The 20,365-nt window shown below is 41.4% G+C and overlaps 1 protein-coding gene across 2 annotated transcripts in view; it reads left to right on the forward strand.

The window, feature by feature from the left end:
* The window catches only part of LOC140714284 (contactin-associated protein-like 5), a 1,700,882-nt gene that overhangs the window by 1,385,752 nt on the left and 294,765 nt on the right, over positions 1-20,365 (forward strand). For both annotated transcript variants that reach the window (XM_073025370.1, XM_073025379.1), the window contains one exon: positions 19,614-19,747. In XM_073025370.1, the coding sequence (XP_072881471.1) occupies positions 19,614-19,747 (134 nt within the window). The remainder of the gene's footprint in view (positions 1-19,613; positions 19,748-20,365) is intronic.

Here is a 20,365-nt window from a genome sequence, read left to right on the forward strand (position 1 = left end):
CTAGTCACAACCGCACGAGATCTAGTGAGAGGTAATCTCTAGTTCAGGAGAGGCCTGAGCAGTCTGGAACACTTGCAGCTAAACCCAAGGAATCCAGCTGCCAGATGTCAAGGAAGGGGAAGACTCCCTTATGCCGATCCTTGAAGCCTATTCCTGGGGGGGGGGGGGTGGAGGGGGGCAAGGACCATCTGTAGTGCCTCGCTGCCATAACCTGAGGATACAAACAACAATTTGGACTCTGATTTGGCCTCTGTTTCTGAGAATGAGTTTTGTGAGCCAAGGGAGGGGGCTGTGAGGTCTGTCGAAACACCCTTGCCACCTAAGAAGCCTGAGGAGTTGTCCTCAAAGGAAGGACCGGAGAAGATAGCAACATCCAAACTGGTTGAAGTCCCTTCAGGACTTGGAGCACATCTTCAGCAAGGAAAAGCCCTTGGCTCTTCCATCACACTGACTCTATGACTGTTCTATAGACTTGATGCCTGGTGCTTGACCCCACGGGGATTGTTTATAGACCTACTCAGGCCCAGAGCAGTGGAGGAGTATATAAAGGAGGCTCTTCTGATGGGCTTCATTCAGCCCTCCCTCACCCACCAGCACAGGCTTCTTCTCCGTACAAAAGAAGGATGGGAACCTGTGGGGTCTGAATTGATTACAAGGGATTAAACCACATCATGACCAAGAATTGTTGACCCCTTCCACTCGAGAAGAGAGTTTTCAAGATGCACGAAGAGGCAAGAGTATTCACAAAACTATGGAGTGCATACAATCTGATCTATATTAAGGAATGCATGAGTGGAAGACTGCATTCAATATACCAGAACACTACTAGTACCTGATTCTGCCCTTCGACCTTGTGAATGTTCCAGCTGTTTTCCAGGCCTTTATAAGATATGTGCTCCAGGATACTCTCCATAAGAATGCCTTCATCTACTTAGATGATATCCTAATCTTCTTGAAGTCCATGGAAGAGCACATTGCTCACGTCAGGAACATTTTAAAGAGGCTTCTAGATTATGGACTTTCTGTCAAATTAGAGAAGTCTGAACTTCACGTGACATCTGTTTCATGGTTGGGGTTCATCATCTCCAAAGGCAATCTCAATATGGACCTTACCAAGACTTGGGCAATCAGAGACTGGCCACCACCAGCCAGTTTCAAACAAGTCCAGCAGTTCCTGGGGTTTGCAAACTTCTGCTGGAAGTTCATCAGGAACTTCAGCTCAGTGTCAGCTCTGCAGGCAATGCCAACTAAGAAATCCACGGGTGTTGGGAAAGAGAGAGAGAGAGAGAGAGAGATACCGCTTCTACCTCTTCCAACGATTCTGAGTGAGGCACAGAGAGATCTGTATTTACTGACAATTACCTTTATTGTTCAAACTAACAAGTACGTGAATTCATACACTAAATACCTTGTGCGCACACCTGCTAAGTATCCCTGACTCTCCTGGATAGTCAAAGAATAGCAAAGATATTACCCAGGCGGAGGAATTTATGCTGGCCAGGCGTTCCTTGTTCCTCGTGGTCCCGATTCACTCTCCACGTGCTTCATGCAGGGTCCTTCTCGCTTGTATCTGCGATGGTTATTCTTCGAAGTTACTGCCACCAGCACCCACAAAGCATCTACTTTTATATCCATTTCTTATCAATTCAAATGTCGCATTCCCGTGTCATTGGCCGCAGGTCATGTGTCTGACCTTTAACACCTGGTCATTGGCTCTGGTCTGAGCCAGCATCCATCTATTGTCCTCTTCCCATCAAGAGACAGTTGCTGACTCATGGCTCTTTGTTCTCAGTCAGCAATGAGCTCGAATCACCTCAGGCATTCACAATCCTGCATGTTATAGCCAACCAAAGAACACCTCACAAATAACTCCTTATTTGGAAATGACCTCCAGTCCAGCAGATTACCTGAAGAGTCTTTGTGCCTTCTTTAAAACACTAATCAAGCCCAGCATGTCAAGCTCACAAAATGGAGAATAGAGTGTCTTCACAAAATGGAAGCCTCCATCCCCCAAGCACACGGCAAGAACAAAGACCGCTTCCACTGTCCTTGATTCATTTGAATTCACTGATTTGAAGATTGTCATTCTTTCTGGCCAACATATCCCTCCTCTTGATCCAAAGATTTATCTTAGGATCACTATCCTTCTCTATTCTATTGACCATCCATTGGATTGCCATGGATCCCCAGCAGGTGTGCTGCACTTACATTATAACTTTTACTTACTAAATTCATACAATTTTTATACTGGCCATCATTTTTCCAGTAGTGTAAAATCATTCCCCTCTACCTTTTGCATAATTTCAGCCTTCCATCTTCTGAGTTGATACACATTAAATAATACAATCATCAGTGTACAAAAAATTAATATTACTGCAGCATGTAAGATTATCCTCACCCATGGATGTATTTGAACATTTGATCCCCAATTCCAAAATTTATCCCAGAAGTCTAAGTCACTCAACATTTCATTTGCCTTCTCAGCATGTGTCTTAATAACTTTTGGATGTTCAGTCCACTGATGACCCTCTGGAATATTTAATGTTTTATCCACACACATCAAACCATCTACCCCAGCATAATACAAATTTGAGTCTTCTATTTCTTCCACATGCGCCCATATTACCCATATCCATTGAGAAAAGTTTATTTTGATCACCGAATAGTCTTCAGATAATGATGTTGTTGTTGACAAGTTCATCGGCAGTAATGTTTCGGAAGCACAACCAATCATCACCCCAGTCATGGTCAATTCCATCACCATAAAATGCATTATTCTCTTCTTATTGAATTAAATCTGTAAATACACAAAGGGTAATATCTGCTCTTATTTCCAGTTCCTATCTTGAATTACTTTAAATCCATGTTTTCTATCTGGTTTTCCAACCCATGCAATCTAAGCTCCCAATCATCTTTGGACTCAAGTCGTCCATCTTTTCTCACCCAATTTCGTTTCAAGACAGGGGAGGCAACAACCAATGTATTTCTCCTCCTTATTTTATTTACACATCTCCCCTGTTTTTCAAACTGAGAAAATAGAAAAACTCCTCCTTGGTCAGATCTGTTGCCATCTTCTTGGAATAACTGTTCCAAATTCAGATCTTCCAAATCAGAACTATTGTGTACATCGATTGTCAAGTCTCCAAAATTGGGACTATCATGTACATCAATTGTTACATGTCGATGATGATAATTTTCCTGTTTCTCCCCCACCAATTTCAACCGGTTGATGTGGTGCCATTCACTTTTATCTGGAGAAGTTAGCACCCTGCATACTGATGGACTTGCTTTGTCTATGATTTCACAGGGCCCTGCAAACCTTGGATTTAAAAATGAAGTGGGTTGGTGTATTCTAATCATCAGTCTTTGTCCTGGGCTTAATTCTATGGGACTGACTTTTGAGTCAAAGTAGGTTTTACTCTGCTGCTTCTTCTTTCCTATTTGATGAGCTGCCACATAATTGGCCTCTTTCACTGTCTCTACCAACTGTTGTACCCACTTTTCTGACACAATCCCATCTATTTCAGGTTTTGACAAATTTAACCCTAACAACTCCTCTAACCCTCTCATGTTTCTTCCAGTCATGAGTTTATAAGGTGTGTAACCTGTTGAAGATGCCACTGTATTCCTTATTACCATTAACACATAAGGCACAACTGCTTGCCATGTTGTTCGATGTTGTTGTACCATTTTGGCCATCATGTTTTTTAAAGTTCGGTTCATTCTTTCCACAATTCCACTAGACTGTACCCTATAGGGTATATGAAATCTCTGCTTAATTCCTAAAAGTGCCATGGCATCTTACATTATCTGGGCTGTAAAATGTGTGCCTCTATCCGACTCTATGCTCCAAGGTAATCCCCAATGAGTAAAAACCCTTTCCAGTAAGATTTTTGCAGTAGCTTTGGCTGTGTTAGTCTTAGTTGGGAAAGCTTCCACCCATTTGGTGAAAGTGTCTACTACTAGAAGGATATATTTGTACCCTCCTGTGCTTGGTGGCAAGGGTCCAACATAATCTATCTGCAAATTAGTCCAAAGGTCCTTCCACTGGTCTGGTATGTCGGAGGACTCCTTTCTTTACATTTCTGTCAGGATTATATTGTGCACAAATCAAACAATTCTTGACATAGTGTTCCACATCCTCCTTTATCCTAGGCCACCAACACACCTCCTTGATTTTTTCCAGGGTTCTTTCAGCTCCCAGGTGTCCCGATAGATCATGGTACCAGTGGATCATTTGATTTCTTCCTAACTCTGGAACCACAAACTTTCCTTCATATAGAACTACTCCATCTTTAATATGTACACCCTTGTATTCTTCATACATTTCTGACCTTACTCCTTCTATTATTTTTTTTAATTCTTTATCCTTCTTCTGCTCCTTGGATAAATCCATAACCTTAATCTGTTGTTCCTTCTGCCTTCCCATCTTCCCATCTCTGTGGTTGCCATTCCAGCCCATTTAAAGCACCTTGCTTTGCTAACTCATCAGCCTTCTTATTCCCCTTAGGGGACAATTTAGAGTGAGCTTTCACCTTTACAATTCCGTATTCTTTCCCCTTTGTTCTTCAAATATATATTGCAACAGAGCAGCAGATGGAAGGGGCTTTCCGTCAGCTGAAACAAACCCTCTTGCTTCCCACAGAGGCAAATGTTCTGTAAGGCTGTTTCAAACATCATACTATCAGAGTGTATGACTGATCCAGGTGGAAAATATTCTGGGTGGCTAACCACATATGCTACAGCTGTCAATTCTGCTGCTTGTGCGCTCATGGTTTTGGGTAGCTTTAAAGCTATACTATACCTTTCCTGTCCCTGTGCATCCTCTACATAAATGCCACACCCAGTTCTCCTCTCACCATCCTGTACTGATGAGGAGCCATCCACAAAAATTTTAAAGTAGGGTTTTCCCTTCTCCTTTGTGTCTTTGGTCTCAAGCATTATTTTGTCTGATTTGTCTCTACCCCCTCCTGTTTGTTTTGATACAAATGGTCCCTTGGGATCATTTGCTATCAGAATCTGACACTCATGTTCACCACCTTGGTACACCAGGTTGTCAGCTATCAAATCCACGGCTTGTTTTGTCTTGACTACTGAAGTTGGGGCTGCTTTTGCAGAGCTTAAACAGCAGTTCACAACAGCTCCTATCCTAACCCAGACCTTCCCTTCATCAGACATTGGAATGGGTGCCATCTAATCTCAACAATCCCCTTTGGACAGTAAATCACACCTGTGGGCATTCTTCTGCAGGAGGCCATCTGCAGCGGAGAGGAACAGAGGACCTATGACATCAGGAGTCAGGAGCTTCTTGAAGTGAAGTTAGCTTTGGAGGAATGGCATCACTAGCTGGAGAGGGCCAAGAGCCCTTTGATCGTTTGGACTGACCACAAGAGGCCATTAGGCTGAATTCCAAGCAGGCCAGGAGTTCTTTGTTTTTTAACCACTTTGATTTCATCATGACCTATCGACCAGGGTCAAAATACCAGAAGTCAGATGACATTCCCTATCAGTTTGATGAGCAGAAATGAGAGGAGCAGCCTAACTCCATTTTGCCCCAAGTCAGGGTCATAGTGCATTTTGTTGGGGAATCAATGTTCTTCTTAGCAAGGCCCAAGTGCAAGGGGGGACTCCAAAGGGTTCTCCGGGTCAGTTGTTCATTCCAGGTTTCATCCAGTCCCAGGTACTCTAGTGGGCACGTTTGTTGAGAATTACCACTTACCCAGGACCACTGAGTTTATCAAGAGGAGGTATCAGTGGCCTGAAATGATGAAAGAAGTTCAGCAGTATGTGCAGGTGTGCACACTGTGCGCCTCGTACAAAGAACCCCATACACGACCTCAAGGGCACTTCCATGTCTATCTGTTCCGGAATGACCGTGGGCACACACCTCCATGGACTTCGTCTCAGGTCTTTTGCCATCCAAGGGGAAGTCAGTCATTATGGTAATTGTCAACGGGTTTTCAGAAGCCTGCAAGTTCTTTGCTTTGCAGAAGCTACCAGGTGTGGCGGAGACGGCTGAAAATGTCCTGGACCAGGTGTTCAGGATCCATGAATTACTGGTAGACATTGTCTCACATCACATTTCTGCAGGGCTTTCTGCAACAGGGGCAACAGTTAGCCCTTCCTTTGGGTTTCACCCACAGTTCAGTGGCCAGCTGGAGCGGACCAATCAAAATTTAGAACATACCCTAAGATGCCTGGCATCAGGAAGTCCTAATGAATGGTGTGACCACTTGATGTTGACAGAGGTCACCCACAACACCTCATAGCATTTGATGCACAAGATGTCACCATTCAAGTGTGGAGGTGGTTATCCTCCACCTCTCTGTCTGGATAAGGAGGCCAAGGTTGGGTTCCTGTGGCTGAAGATCTCAAAGAACACTGCAAGCTAAAATGGATTAGGGCAGGAGAAATTTTGGTGGCCTCTACGGGGAAGGCAGAGACTAAAGTGAACCAAAAGAAAAGACAGGAAACTGCTTTGCAGCCTGGGCAACAGGTCTGGCTGTCCACTCACCATTTACTTCTGTGGGTGAAATCTAGAAAGTTGTCAACCAAGTTCATTGGACCCTTCAACGTCCTGAGGAAAATAAACCTGGTGGTTTACATCTTGCAGCTCCCCAAAACCCTAAAGATTAATCCCACCTTCTACATCTCTAAAACCTGTCTACACCAGCCCCTTAGTCCCACCACCATCAGGTTTATCAATAGAGAACAGGTCTTCATGGTGAGAAGAATTTTGGACTCAGGTACTCTTTGAGGTGTTTGGCAATACTTTGTGGATTGGGAAGGATTCAAACCCAAGGAGAGATGCTGGGTACCTGAAAGAGACATTTTGGATCCAGCTCTCATCCACGGTTACCATCACTGTCTCTCCGAGCAGCCAGGGCCGTCAGGAGTCGACTGTAGGGGAGAGGGTCTTGTTATGAGACGCTCCCAATCATGTCAGCTTCTGGGATTTAGACACTGTAACTCTCCAGAGTATAGATAGCTGTCGCAATCCCTTTAAAGGTTGAGGATGGTCCTGCTAATTGGCAATCATGTTTTGGGTTCCAAGAATTGAGTATTTAAAGAGCACCTGAACTAGGGTTCGGTTGTAAGCCCTATAGTGATATCATCTAGTGTTTGTTTTGTGCCCAGTTCTCGATTCAGTTTGGTACTGTGTATCGATCCTTGTTTGGGATATTCCAGCATTTGGGTCCAAACCATCCTTGTCAAGGACTCCCATCACAGGTGCCGCTCATTGGGTCAGAAGAGCCTGTTTGTTGCATCTCTGAATAAAGTAGATGTGTCTATTAATGTACTCTATGTATAAAAGTGCTTAAACTTTAAATCACATTTAACTGCCTAAAATGTAATTTTTCTTGCTTCATGGTGACAATGTGATCAAGTGCTGTTGTGACCTGATGGCAGGTTGCTGGTATGAGTGGTCCTGGAATGAAATCATTGTGTTTCTGTGACTACAGGCCACATCTAGTGGGGTAATGTCTGTTCACTCAATCTAATAGAGACATGTGCCAAAGTATTATTCTGCCTTAAGCCATTGACCTTTATCTGGAACTAGAACGCTCCATACCCTCCCATCCATGGACTTATCCAAGCTTAGAGATTGAACCTGTATCCACCAGTTTCACTAGCACCTCATTCCACACTCTCACAATGTTCTGAGTAAAGAGGTTCTCCATCATGTTCCCCTTAAACATCCACCTTTCATTTTTAACCTATGACCACAATCTTTTGTCGCTTGCAAAATGGATCGTATCTGAAATTATCATGTTCAAGTGGAGTTAACTCCAACTTAACAGAATGGTGACAGTGCACCAAACCCTTCCTTCTCTTTTACTTCTTGGTATGTCTTCTGTAATGGAGAATATGAGTGAAGAGAAAAGAAAGCATTATTTCAAAACTTTTCAGTGTCCAAAACCTTTTAAGTCACTGTTAGAGAGTAAGAAAATCATGAACCCAACAAGCTTTTGAAAGCAGCAATAATGTCCAGATAACTTGGAATATTTTAGGAAAGCTGATAGAATATTCTGTATATTGTGCTTTCACAGTATGCCTTGCAATCTTTGAGATCTGCTTCAGAAAGCAGACAATGCCTTAAGCACATGTCATACCTCCAAGGAGACTGCATCTTGAACAGGGTAATACATTCCTCATACAACACAAGGCTGTCTGACAAGACAATTTGGCTCAAGATTTGGGAGGGTCAATTGAATCCAGAATTCCTGTTAAATATTTAAATTACCAGGCCCACAAGCATTTATAACTTCATAAATTTCATAATTAACCATCATTTTCCATCACCAAGGAGAATATCTTCCATTCTGAACAGTGGTCTTGCACATAAGAACCAGACACAGAGTTCAGCCTTTGTACTTGCTCTTCTATTCAGTAAGGTCCCTTACTCACACTAACCCCATTTACCCTGAATCCCTTAATATTAAAAAAACTTCAAACACTATCCAGTGGAGCAGGAAATTGTAAACTCAAAAGATTCTGGAGAGGCTGGAAATACAGAGTAACACATACAATATGCTGAAGGAACCCAGCATCGATGGAGAGGAGCAAAGAGTCAATGTCTCAACGACTGTCTTGAATGACGAGCCCTCTCGGGTAGTGAATTCCAAAGATTCAGAATCTAAAGGATACAATTTTATCCTGTGCCACCAACCCCTTCTTACAAGATCATGATCGCTGAGCCCAGTCGGGCGGAAAGAGTATCCTAACATCTGCAATGTCTCTCCTGTAAAAATTTGGTGCATTTCTTCTTATTTTTCTAAACTGTAGAGTTATTTAGACCTAAAATTAATGCACATGACAAAACCTATTTTCCCAGGAATCAGTCTGTATGTTGAAGACCCATAGAATAACGCAACACAGAAACAAGTCCTCCACCTCCAAGCTGAACACAACAACTTCCCTAATGCTCCCAATTGGTTGAGTTCAGCCCATAAATCTGCAAGCCCTTCCCTTTCATGTACTTAACACAAATGCCTCTTAAATGTTGCTCTGGCAGCTTAGTCCAGGTCCTCATTACCCTCGAGGTAAAGAACTGCTCCTCTCATATTTTGTGTCTGTGTCCTCTAGTTTTGGACTCCCCCAACCCTTTGGTTGTCCACCTTAGCCATACCACACATGATTTTATCAACTTCCATGTGATCACCTCTCATTCTCCTACACTCCACATGGCTAATCTCTCCTCATAACTCAGACCCTGTAGTCCTGGCAGGATCCTTGTTAGTCTCTCCTGCACCCTCTCCAGCTTGACAACATCTTTCCTATAACAGGGTGAACAGAACAGTACACAATACCCCAAGTACCAACTCACCAATGACTTGTGTAACTGCAACATACTGTCCCTACTCCTGAACCCAATACCCTGACTGATGAAGACCAGCATATTAAACATTGATGCTCTCGAACAGAAAATCCTACAAAAGGTAGTGGATATGGCCCAGTCCATCATGAGGAAAGACCTCCCCATCATTGAGTACATCTACACAGAGCATTGTTGCAGGAAAGCAGCAACCATCATCAGGGACCTCCACCATCCAGGTCATGCTCTCTTCTCACAGCTGCTATCAGGAAGAAGGTACAGGATCCTCAGGAGTCAGATTACCAGATTCAGGAACAGTTATTATTCCTCAACCATTAGGGTCTTGAACCAAAGAGAATAACTTCACTCAACTTCACTTGCCCCATCACTGAAATGTTCCCTATATACGCACTTTCAAGGACTCCTCATGTCATGTTTTGGATATTAATCGTTCATTTATTATTATTATTATTTCTATATTTTTGCATTTGCACAAAATGTTGTCTTTAGTACACTGGCTTAACACCCAGTTGGTGCAGTCTTTCAATTATTTTATAATGGATTTATTGCGTATGCTCATAAGAAAATGAATCTCAGAGTCGTATGTGGTGGCATATGTGTACTTTGTTAATATAGTTACTTTGAACCTTTTGAAATTTGAACCACTCTGTCTACTTGTCTGTCCACATTCAGTGGACTTGCACTCAGTGTGCTTGCACTCTGAGGGCCCTCTGTTCCATAAAACTCATCAGTGCCCTGCCATTCACTGATTAGATCCTACCCTGCTTTGGATGTCCAAAGTGCATCATATCACAGTTATCTAAATGATCTAAATCTAAAGTGTCTTAATTCACAATTTCTTGGAAGCATTATTTCAAACTAACTAAGTGGACTGTTAGTTGGCTATAGGCACTTATTCTTGGAATATGATACAGTGGGTTCTGGTTAATTGGGGCAGCTGCTTATCTGGACAACTTTTAAAGAACAAAAACTAATTGAGAAAATAGCCGGGATTCCCTTTGTTCATTTGCGATACTAACCTGCTTAACTGGGACAGGAGACAGTTGCTGAACAATTCTAACTAATGTTACTCTAACATGTTTCAAGTGAACAGTTTTTAAATAGCGTCAGTTGTGTGTGTTCATAAAGCAGTGATTTTTGTCACTGATAGTTAGCGAGAAGTAATAGGAAGACAATTCTGAATTGTTTTCAAGCATTTGTGTTTGTAATGCCAAAAGGAGCCAGGAGTGAAAATGAAATGATTTAACTACTTCAACAGTTTAGAAATTACAAAGAATTTTAAGGTATCAACAATTATCTTGAATGTTACAATGAAAATGAGGTATGGAGGTTGCAATGGTCGAAAGAGAGTGGCAGGTGCATGGAACACACTACCTGGATTTGGAGGTTGGAGGTAGATACATTCTGGACATTCAAGAGACTCTTAGGCACATGGATGATAGAAACGTGGTTGGTTATGTAAGAGGAAAGGGTTAGATTGATCTTGGAGTAGGTTAAAGAGTCAGCATAAATTTGTGAGATGAAGGGCCTGTACTGTGCTGTAATGTTCTATAACAGGTTTGGATCAAGTAGATGAATATCAGGAGATTGTAGTAAAGAGAACATTTTAGCTCCAAGAACTGAGAAAGGCAGAAAGTTAGTTTTCAATAACAGAGAAAATGGGAGCAGGATGGGTAGAATAAAGTGAATTTCTCCAACTGAGTGAGACCATATTCATTAATTTGTCCATTAGAAACAGCATAGCTTCTGTGTCTGTTATGTGTTGTTAAGAACTTGGGCCTCTGTACCTCCCTCTGCAATTGAATCCTCGGCTTCCTAACCAGAAGACCACAATCTGTGCGGATTGGTGATAACATCTCCACCTTGCTGACGATCAGCACTAGCCCACTGCTCTACTTTCTATATACACATGACTGTGTGACTAGGCATAGCTCAAATACCATCTATAAATTTGCTGATGATACAACCATTGTTGGTAGAATTGCAGGTGGTGATGAGAGGGCATACAGGAGTGAGATATGCCAACTAGTGGAATGGTGCCGCAGCAACAACCTGGCACTCAATGTCAGTAAGACAAAAGAGCTGATTGTGGACTTCATGAAGGGTAAGACGAAGGAACACATACCAATCTTAGAGGGATCAGAAGAGGAGAGAGTGAGCAGTTTCAAGTTCCTAGGTGTCAACATCTCTGAGGGTTTAACCTGGTCTCAACATAGCAATGTAATTATAAAGAAGGCAAGACAACGGCTATACTTCATTAGGAGTTTGAAGAGATTTGGCATGTCAACAAATACACTCTAAAACTTCTATAAAAGCACCATGGAGAGCATTCTGACAGGCTGCATCACTGTCTGATATTGGGGGGGGGGAGGGGTGGGCTACTGCACAGGACTGAAAAAAGCTGCAGAAGGTTGTAAATGTAGTCAGCTCCATCTTGGGTACTAGCCTACAAAGTACCCAGGAGATCTTCAGGGAGCGGTTTCTCCGAAAGTCAGTGTCCGTTATTAAGGATCTTCAGCACCCAGGACATGCCCTTTTCTCACTGTTACCATCAGGTAGGAGGTACAGAAGCCTGAAGGCACACACTCAGCAATTCAGGAACAGCTTCTTCCCCTCTGCCATCCAATTCCTAAATGGTCATTGAATCTTTGGACACTACCTCACTTTTTTTAATATACAGTATTTCTGTTTTTTTGCACATTAAAAAAAATCTATTCAATACATGTAATTGATTTACTTGTTTATTTATTGTTATTTTTTTCTCTGCTAGATTATGTATTGCATTGAACTGCTGCTACTAAGTTAACAAATTTCATGTCACATGCCAGTGATGATAAACCTGATTCTAATTAATAGTAGGTGTGAGATAGAACTTGGTTTTGTTTTACTTTTCCCTTTCTAACAAAAGATTGCTCTTTCTCATTCCACACATACTGCCTGACCAGTTGAGTGCTTTCTGCAATTTCTGTTATTAAGTGTTGCTGAAGATATAGTGAGTCTATGACCAGAGGGCACAACCTCAGAATAGAAGGACATCTCTATAGAACAAAGATGAAGAGGAATTTCTTCAGCCCAAGAGTGGCAGTTCTGTGGAATTCATGACCACAAATGGCCATGGAGGTTGAGTCATTGGGTATATTTTAAGCCAAAGTTGATTGTTCTTTGATTAGTAAGGCTATCAATGATTATAGGGAGAAGCAGGAGAATGGGATTGAAAGAGATGATAAATAGGACTTGTGGAATGGTGGAGCAGACTGATTGACCGAATCGTTTTATTCTGCTCCTATGTCTTGTGGTTGTTTTCTTATGGTTAAAATGAGTGACATCAAGTGCCTGTGTTGTAGTTGAATACTTCATTATATTGCTGGTTGGATCCCTACACCTCATAACTTTCATGTGCCTGTGTTTTTGCGTGTCTCATCTTCCAATTGATCTTACTCCAGGTTCATTGCTGAACTGAGTGAAGATTTTCAGGCCCCTATGACTTAAAGGAAAATAAACTTGAAATTTATGTTTATTCATCAAAACTTCAAATGGCAATTTAGAGCAGATAAGAAAGAAATTCAGTTTTAAATTGTTCTATTTCATGGACAAAGAGTGTAATTAACAACATATTAACAATTACCATGGTATTAAAATGCTACTTACACCATCAATTATGAGCCCTACCTTCTTACAGCAAGCTTAATAGGCAATTAATATGCAAATCCAGCAAAAATAACAGAAAAGGGAGATGCTATTTGTGTGAAGCAGGCAGCAAAGTGTTGTCACTCAACCAGCAAGTTCTGGTGATTTGAAATACATGTAGTACTTCTTCAGCTGCCTGATCGGTGGTTAGTAATTTCTTAGAATTACTGAATCACAGAACTGTTGGAAATAAAGTAAAAAAGGCTATTCCGACCCTCATGGACCCCCACCATCCAGGCCATGCTCTCTTCTTGTTGCTGCCATCAGGACAGAGTTACAGGAGCCTTAGGTCCAACACCCCGTGGTGTTCAGGAACTGTTATTACCTCTCAGCCATCAGGCTCGTGAACCAGAGTGGATAACTTCACTCACCTCAATGCTGAATTGATTTCACAATCTCTGGACTCACTTTCAATGACTCATGTTCTCAATATTTAATACTTATTTATTGTCTTTTGCACACTGTCTTTGTGTGCAGTTTTTCATTGATTCTACTGTGGTTCTTTGAATTTACTGTGAATTGCCCACAGGAAAATGAATCTCAGGGTAGTATATGTACATTGATAATAAATTTATTTTGAACTTTGATCAAGTCCAAACTGGATCCTGGTAGAAGAATCCCAGCTGTCCTGTCCGATCCACTTTCTCCATGGCCTTGCAAATTGTTACCCTGTGATTTATTTTGTTGCAGGCATTTACAGAAAATAAAGGAATATAATAGAATTGATGAAAAGCTATACATAAATAAAGACTGATAGATGAGCAATGTGCAAAATAAGACAAACTGCACAAATCAAAAAAAAACTTGTAAAGTCCTTGAAAGCTGGTCTGTAGGTTGTGAAATCATTTAAAAGAGTTGTGGCGAGTGAAGCTAACTCCAATTCAGGAGCCTGATGGTTGTAGGCTAAAAACTGTTGCTGAAACATCTGGAGAGGGATCTAAGGCTCCTCTACTTCCCACCCGATGGTAGTAGAGAGAAAAGAAGATGGCCTGGATGATGGAGGTCCTTGGTGATTTATGCTGTTTTTTTGAGCTGTGCTCCATGTAAATGTGCTCAATGGTGATGAGGGTGTGACCTGCGATCTACCACTATCTTAGATTGTTTCAGTTATGGGCATTGGTGTTTCCATACTAGGCCATGATGCAATCAATCAGGATACTCTCCACTGCGCCTCTATAGATGTTTGTCAAAGTGTCTGATGTCATACCAAATCTATACGAGCTTCTAAGGAAGTAGAAAGACTTTTGTACCCACTTTGTCACAGATACCAAATCCAATTCCATTCATGGAACCTTATAAGAAACTGCAGAAATTCATCAATATTTCCGATTCAGAAATTCAATTTTATTGAAGTCAGTGGTGCCATACTTCACAAGTGTACAGCCACTGCTAAGTAAATGGTATTTAACACCAGTGATTGTTGATCAATTTCTACTTCATAACTAGGTGCATGGATGTTACTAGGAGGCACAAGAAACCATTAACACTGAAAAAATTGGAAACAAAGTTTGTTGGTGCTGTGGATAGTGTAGAACGTCATTGTGGATTACAATGGGATATTGATAGAATGCAGAGGTGGGCTGAGAAGTGGCAGATGGAGTTCAGAAGAGTCAACCTTGAAGACAGAGAACATGTTTAATAGCAGGATTCTTAACAGTGGGGAGGAGCAGAGGTGATCTCAGAGTCAAAGTCTATAGATCAGTCAGATTTGTGGTGTAAGTTGATTGGGTGGTTAAGAAGACGCATGATATGATGCCCTTCATTATTCAGGAACTGAGTTCAAGGGCCATGATTCTGTGAAACCCTGCTTAGATCACATTTGGACTATCATGTTCAGTTTGGTCAGCTCATCATAGGAGGGATGTGGAAGCTTTAGAGAGTGTGCAGAGGAGATTTACCAAGATGTTTACTGGGTTAGAGAGCATGTCCTATGAGGAAAGGTTAAACAAGCTAAGGCTTTTCTCTTTTGAGTGAAAGAGTTTGAGAGGCGACTTAGTAGAAATGTATAAGATTATAAGAAGCATTCATGCAGTGGACAGCCAGCACTTTTTTCCCAGAGCTGATTATCCACTCTACCTATTCCCCGTATACCAGAGGACATCTATTTAGGGGAGTTGTCAGAGGTTTCTTTTACACAAAGATTGGAATGTGCTGTTAGGGATAGGTGGCGAATGCTAATATATTTGGGACATATAATGAGACTCTTAGATAGGCACATGATGGAAGAAAAATGATGGGTTATGGGCTATGTAGGAGGGAAGGGTTAGATTGAGCGTGAAGTTGGTTAAAAACTCAGCAAAACATTATGGGCTGAAGTGGCTGTACTATGCTGGACTGTTCTATGTTCTACATTCTATAAATAGAAATGGTATCTCTTTGCATCTGCATAATGTTTTCAAAAGGGGAATATAAACTCTGAAGTAGCCTGAGATTTGGTTGTCTTTGACAGTGGATTCAGTTGTTACAGCATCAAAGATGTCCATTTTGCTCAATGAGTTTATGTCTAGTGCTATGTACCCCGTAACGGGTTAAAAGAATCTGCAGAAATGGAACACACCTGGAGTCTGGTTTTGTGTAAACAAAATACTAGTTTATTAGTATCTACGGAATATAGCAATAAAACCAGATAAATCAAACAGGTTAGCAGAGTTTAAACATATATAAGTGTATAAATATAAACCCCAAGCTTCTTCAAGCTCAGGTGGTAAATGATACAATCTTACAATGGTATGTGAGAAAGTTCAGTTCAATGTATGAGGTTGCTGTTGTTGGTAAGAGAGAGAGATTTGTAATCCAAAGGCATATGTTGTGAGAAGGAAATTACATCGATATTCCACAAATTCCATGACAGCAATACAAAATAACAATAGCAGTAGGTTTTATCTCCAAAGTTGTTCCACTCCACACATGAAGTATCACCAACAGAGATCTTCAACGAATATCCTTTCAACCCAAGTGGTACCACACCCGAATTCAGCTACAGGACATCTCAAAATGGTGGCCACAGGATACTCAGACAAAACCCACTTATGGATTAGCACAAAAAGGGGACCATTTTCAAGGGACTCGCCATCCAGGCAAGGGTCGACACACTGGTAGATTCCACGAGGTTACCCCAACCACACAACGTGATAGCCACTTATCCAGTTCCACAACGTACGAAATAATTCCAACAGTGATTTGCCACAGGGGTGCCTTTCTTCAGTGAACTACCACATCCAACCAGGGTAACACACACGTGATAATCACAAAGGTTTTCCCTTCACCAGAGAACCCATTCCTGTGGAGTAACTGATTAACTTCTGTAGCCGAATGGAAACAAACTCACCCTTACGGGCTACTTAGAGAGAGAGTACAAACAGTGATCTCTTTGTCACTAAGTTTCTTCTGTTTCAAACTTTCCTCTCCTCTCTTCTCTTCCTGCAAACTTGTTCTAGTTGCAGAAAACTTGTGAGAGTCATTTATCAATACTCTGGATTGATCTCAACTCACCCCTTTTGGGCTACTGAAAGTTTAAACCAGTGACTGACTCACTGGTGTCTTTCATTGACCGAATCCATCTTGACTCTAACTGTGTGTCCTTGCTTATTCAAAACAAGCTGCAAGAAATCATAAACACAAACTGCTCACCATGGCAACCCAGCAACTCTGCAGTCAGTTGAAATCCAGAAAAACAAAACTCAGTCTCAATTCTTTTGGCGTTTTAAAGTGATAGTCCACAGAAAATATGAACCCTAGGGGTATATAACACTGTTCTGAACAGAGTAGTGCAGCCAGGCCCATGGAGGGCCTGAGTTGTAGGGAGGTAGAACCGGTTAAGAGCATAGGGAACTGAGGGGTGATTTATAGAATAGGATTGATGGGATGAATTTACACGGTCTCTTTCTCTGAAATTGAGAATCAACAACTAGATGACATAGGGTTCAGGTAAGAGGGGAAAGATTTAATTGGAACCTAAGGGGCAATGTTTTTCACACTGAAGATATGGTTATGGATTGAGGTGTGTGTGACTGTTGGTACAGTGTTTTACACCTTGACCCTGGAGGAATGCTGTTTTTGTTTGGCTGTATTCATGTGTGTGGTTGATTGACAATTGAATTTGGACTGCCAGAGGAAGTACAGTCGGCCCTCCTTATCAGCAGGGGATTGGTTCCAGGACCCCCTGCAGATATCAAAAAGCACGGATGCTCAAGTCCCTTATTTAACCTGTCTCACTGAGGTGGACTTCAGGACTTGGCGGAGCTCCAGACCTTATTTAACCTGTGTCAGTGCGGTAGAATTTAGGACCCGACGGAGCTCCGGACCTTATTTAACCTGTCACAGTGCGGTGGACTTTAGGACCCGGCAGAGCTCCGGACCTTATTTAACCTGTCTCAGTGCGGTGGACTTTAGGACCCGGCAGAGCTCCGGACCTTATTTAACCTGTCGCAGTACGGTGGACTTTAGGACCTGGCAGAGCTTGGGACCCGCCGCCCGCAGTGTTTCTGTTCCATTGATGGAAAACGATCACGATTGAAAATAAAGTGAAAATAATAGTGATCAGATAGAGGTGAGACACCATCGGTCATTGGAAAAGCGTTAGGCTACAGTCAGCCAAATATCGGAACAATTTTAAAGGATAAAGTGAGAATAATGGAGCATGTGAAAGCCCTGCTCTGATGAAAGCTACAATTATTACTAAGCAACGCAGTGGTTTAATTATTGAAATACATATATTTCTTAAGTGTTTTATATGCATAGAAAGGTAAAATATATACTATATACTAAGACAAACGTTTGACTAACTGACGCTAAATAATACCGGATGTACCTGTTCCAACTTAGGGAATTTCCATTCTTTTTTCAAATCCTGATCCACGGTAACCTATGCACATCCTCCCATATACTTTAGATCATCTCTAGATTACTTATAATACCTAGTACAATGTAAATGCTATGTAAATAGCCATTATACTGTATTGTTTAGGGAATAATGACAAAAAAGTCTGTAGATGCTCAAACAACAAGTGCTGGAGAGAAAACTTCTGGGTTTTCCCAATCTGTAGTTGGTTGAATCCGCGCATGCAGAACCCACGGATAAGGAGGGCCAATTGTAGTTGAGGCAGGTACAATGATGTTTAGAAGATATTTGGAGAGGTGAATGATAGGCAAGGTTTGGATATGAGTGAAACGTAGACATTGGGACTAGTTTAGAGGGGCATCTTGGTTAGCATGGACGAGTTGGGCCTAAGGCCTGATTCTGTGCTGTATGACTCCATAGCACTGACACTCCTGCATCCTACCCTCTAAGCCCAGGAAGTAATTCTCATAAGAGTCATCAAGCAATGGATGGATTCAGCCCCTCAGCCCTATGAGTTTGTGCTGTCCACAGCACCCATCTTCACTGTTTCTCTCTTAAGTGCCTACCCAGATTAATTTTGCAAGTGCCGGTTGATCCAGTTTTTACCACTTCTGCATTTAATGAGTTCTCAGTCCAAACTACCTGTGCCTAACAAAAGTCACCCTTGTAGTTCTGACCAAAACATCTATCAGTACTGTGTAGTCCATGAAGAACTAACAGTAGAAACAGCCTTTCCAAACCTGATGTGATTTTGGAAACACAAGAGACTGAAATTCTAGAATCTGGAGCAACAGGCAATCTGCTGGAGAAGCTCAACAGATTGAGCAACAGCCATAAGGTCATAAGACACAGGAGGAGAATTAGGCCATTCAGCCCATTGGGTCTGATCCGCCATTTCATCATGGCTGATTCCTCTCAACCCCATTCTCCTGCTTTCTCGCTGTAAACTTTGATACCCTTTATCTAATCAACAAATTATCAACCTCCACTTTAAAAATACTCAATGACTTGCCCTCCACAGCATTCTGTGGCAATGTATTCCACAAATTCACTACCTGCTCACTGAAGAAATTCCTTCTCAGTTGTAGGGGAAGGAATTGTTAACATTTTGGGTCAAATCTCTTCATCAGGACTGAAAGAGTAGAAGTTAAAAATGATTTTGTCTGCCTATGCAAAATGGCCAAATGTGGATGGCTTTAGTTTTCAAATCAACACATCCATTCCCAATCATTTTGCATTGCAGCATTGCTGAAAAAAACTTGAAAGCATATTCTGCTTTGAAATATTCTTTCTAATCATACTGTCATTTTCCTGAGACATAAAATAGTTATCAGGCCATTCTTTCTTAAGTATTCAATAACACTTACTGTTAGATTTATATTATTATCCACGTGTAATAAATGTGCTGAAATAGTTGGACATTTTACTTTCCAAAGTATTAATATTGAGTAGTAGTTTATTAGTGTGAAATATTATTTATATAGAGTACATGAAGATGCCAACTGAAAACATACAGCTAATATAAAAATATCTTACATTATTGAAGATGACAGTCTATTTTATATTAACAACTTAGCTGAATACATAAATGTCACTCATCATTTTGTATGTTAGTTTTTCTTTGTTATATAACTGTTTGGTATTTTCATATACAGAAACAGATGTGGCAAATTAATTTTGACTTAAGTTTGTCCCATTAATCAGTTTTTAGCTGTTCAATTTAAATCAATCAACTTTTATTTCTTTCAGGGAGTTTTCAGATAAGATACAAACTGGATGGTGATGGAGATCCGGTTTTCATTAGCATCAACACGAGAAACTGGGCGGATGGCCAGCTCCACAGTGTCAAAATCGATCGAGAAGAGAAGGATGTCTATATTAAGGTAACACATGATATTTGTAGTGAAAGCAAAACAGAAAACGCTGGGAAAACTAAGCAGATCAGACAGAATGTCTGCAAAGAAAATGGTTAATATTCCAGAGTAACACACACAATGCTGGAAGACTCAGCAGGTCAGACACCATCTGTGTAAAGGAATAAAGAGTTGACGTTTTGGATGAGACCCTTCATCAGGACTGGAAAGGAATGGGGAAGAAGCCAGAATAAGAAAGTGGGGGAGGAGGGAAGGAGTACAGCTGAAAGATGATAGGTGAAACCAGGTGAGGGGAAGGTGGGTGGGTAGTTGAGGAAGGATGAAGTGTGAAATTTAGTAGTGATAAAGGACTGAAGAAAAAGAAATCTGATAGGAAAGGAGAGTAGACCACGGGAGAAAGGGAAGGTGGAGGGGCACTAGAGAGAGGTGATAGGCAGGTGAAGAGAAGAGAAGGGTAAGAGGGATGCAAGAATGGAGAATGGAAAAGTTAAAAGGGAATGGAGAGAAATTATTAAAAGCTGGAGAAATCTATGTTTGCACCATCAACTTGGAAGCTACCCAGATGGAATATCAGATGTTGTTCCTCCAAGCTGAGTGACCTTATATATTCTATAAGCACTGAAAAAT

This window comes from Hemitrygon akajei, chromosome 2 (genome assembly GCF_048418815.1).
Source record: "Hemitrygon akajei chromosome 2, sHemAka1.3, whole genome shotgun sequence".
NCBI classification, from domain to species: domain Eukaryota; kingdom Metazoa; phylum Chordata; class Chondrichthyes; order Myliobatiformes; family Dasyatidae; genus Hemitrygon; species Hemitrygon akajei.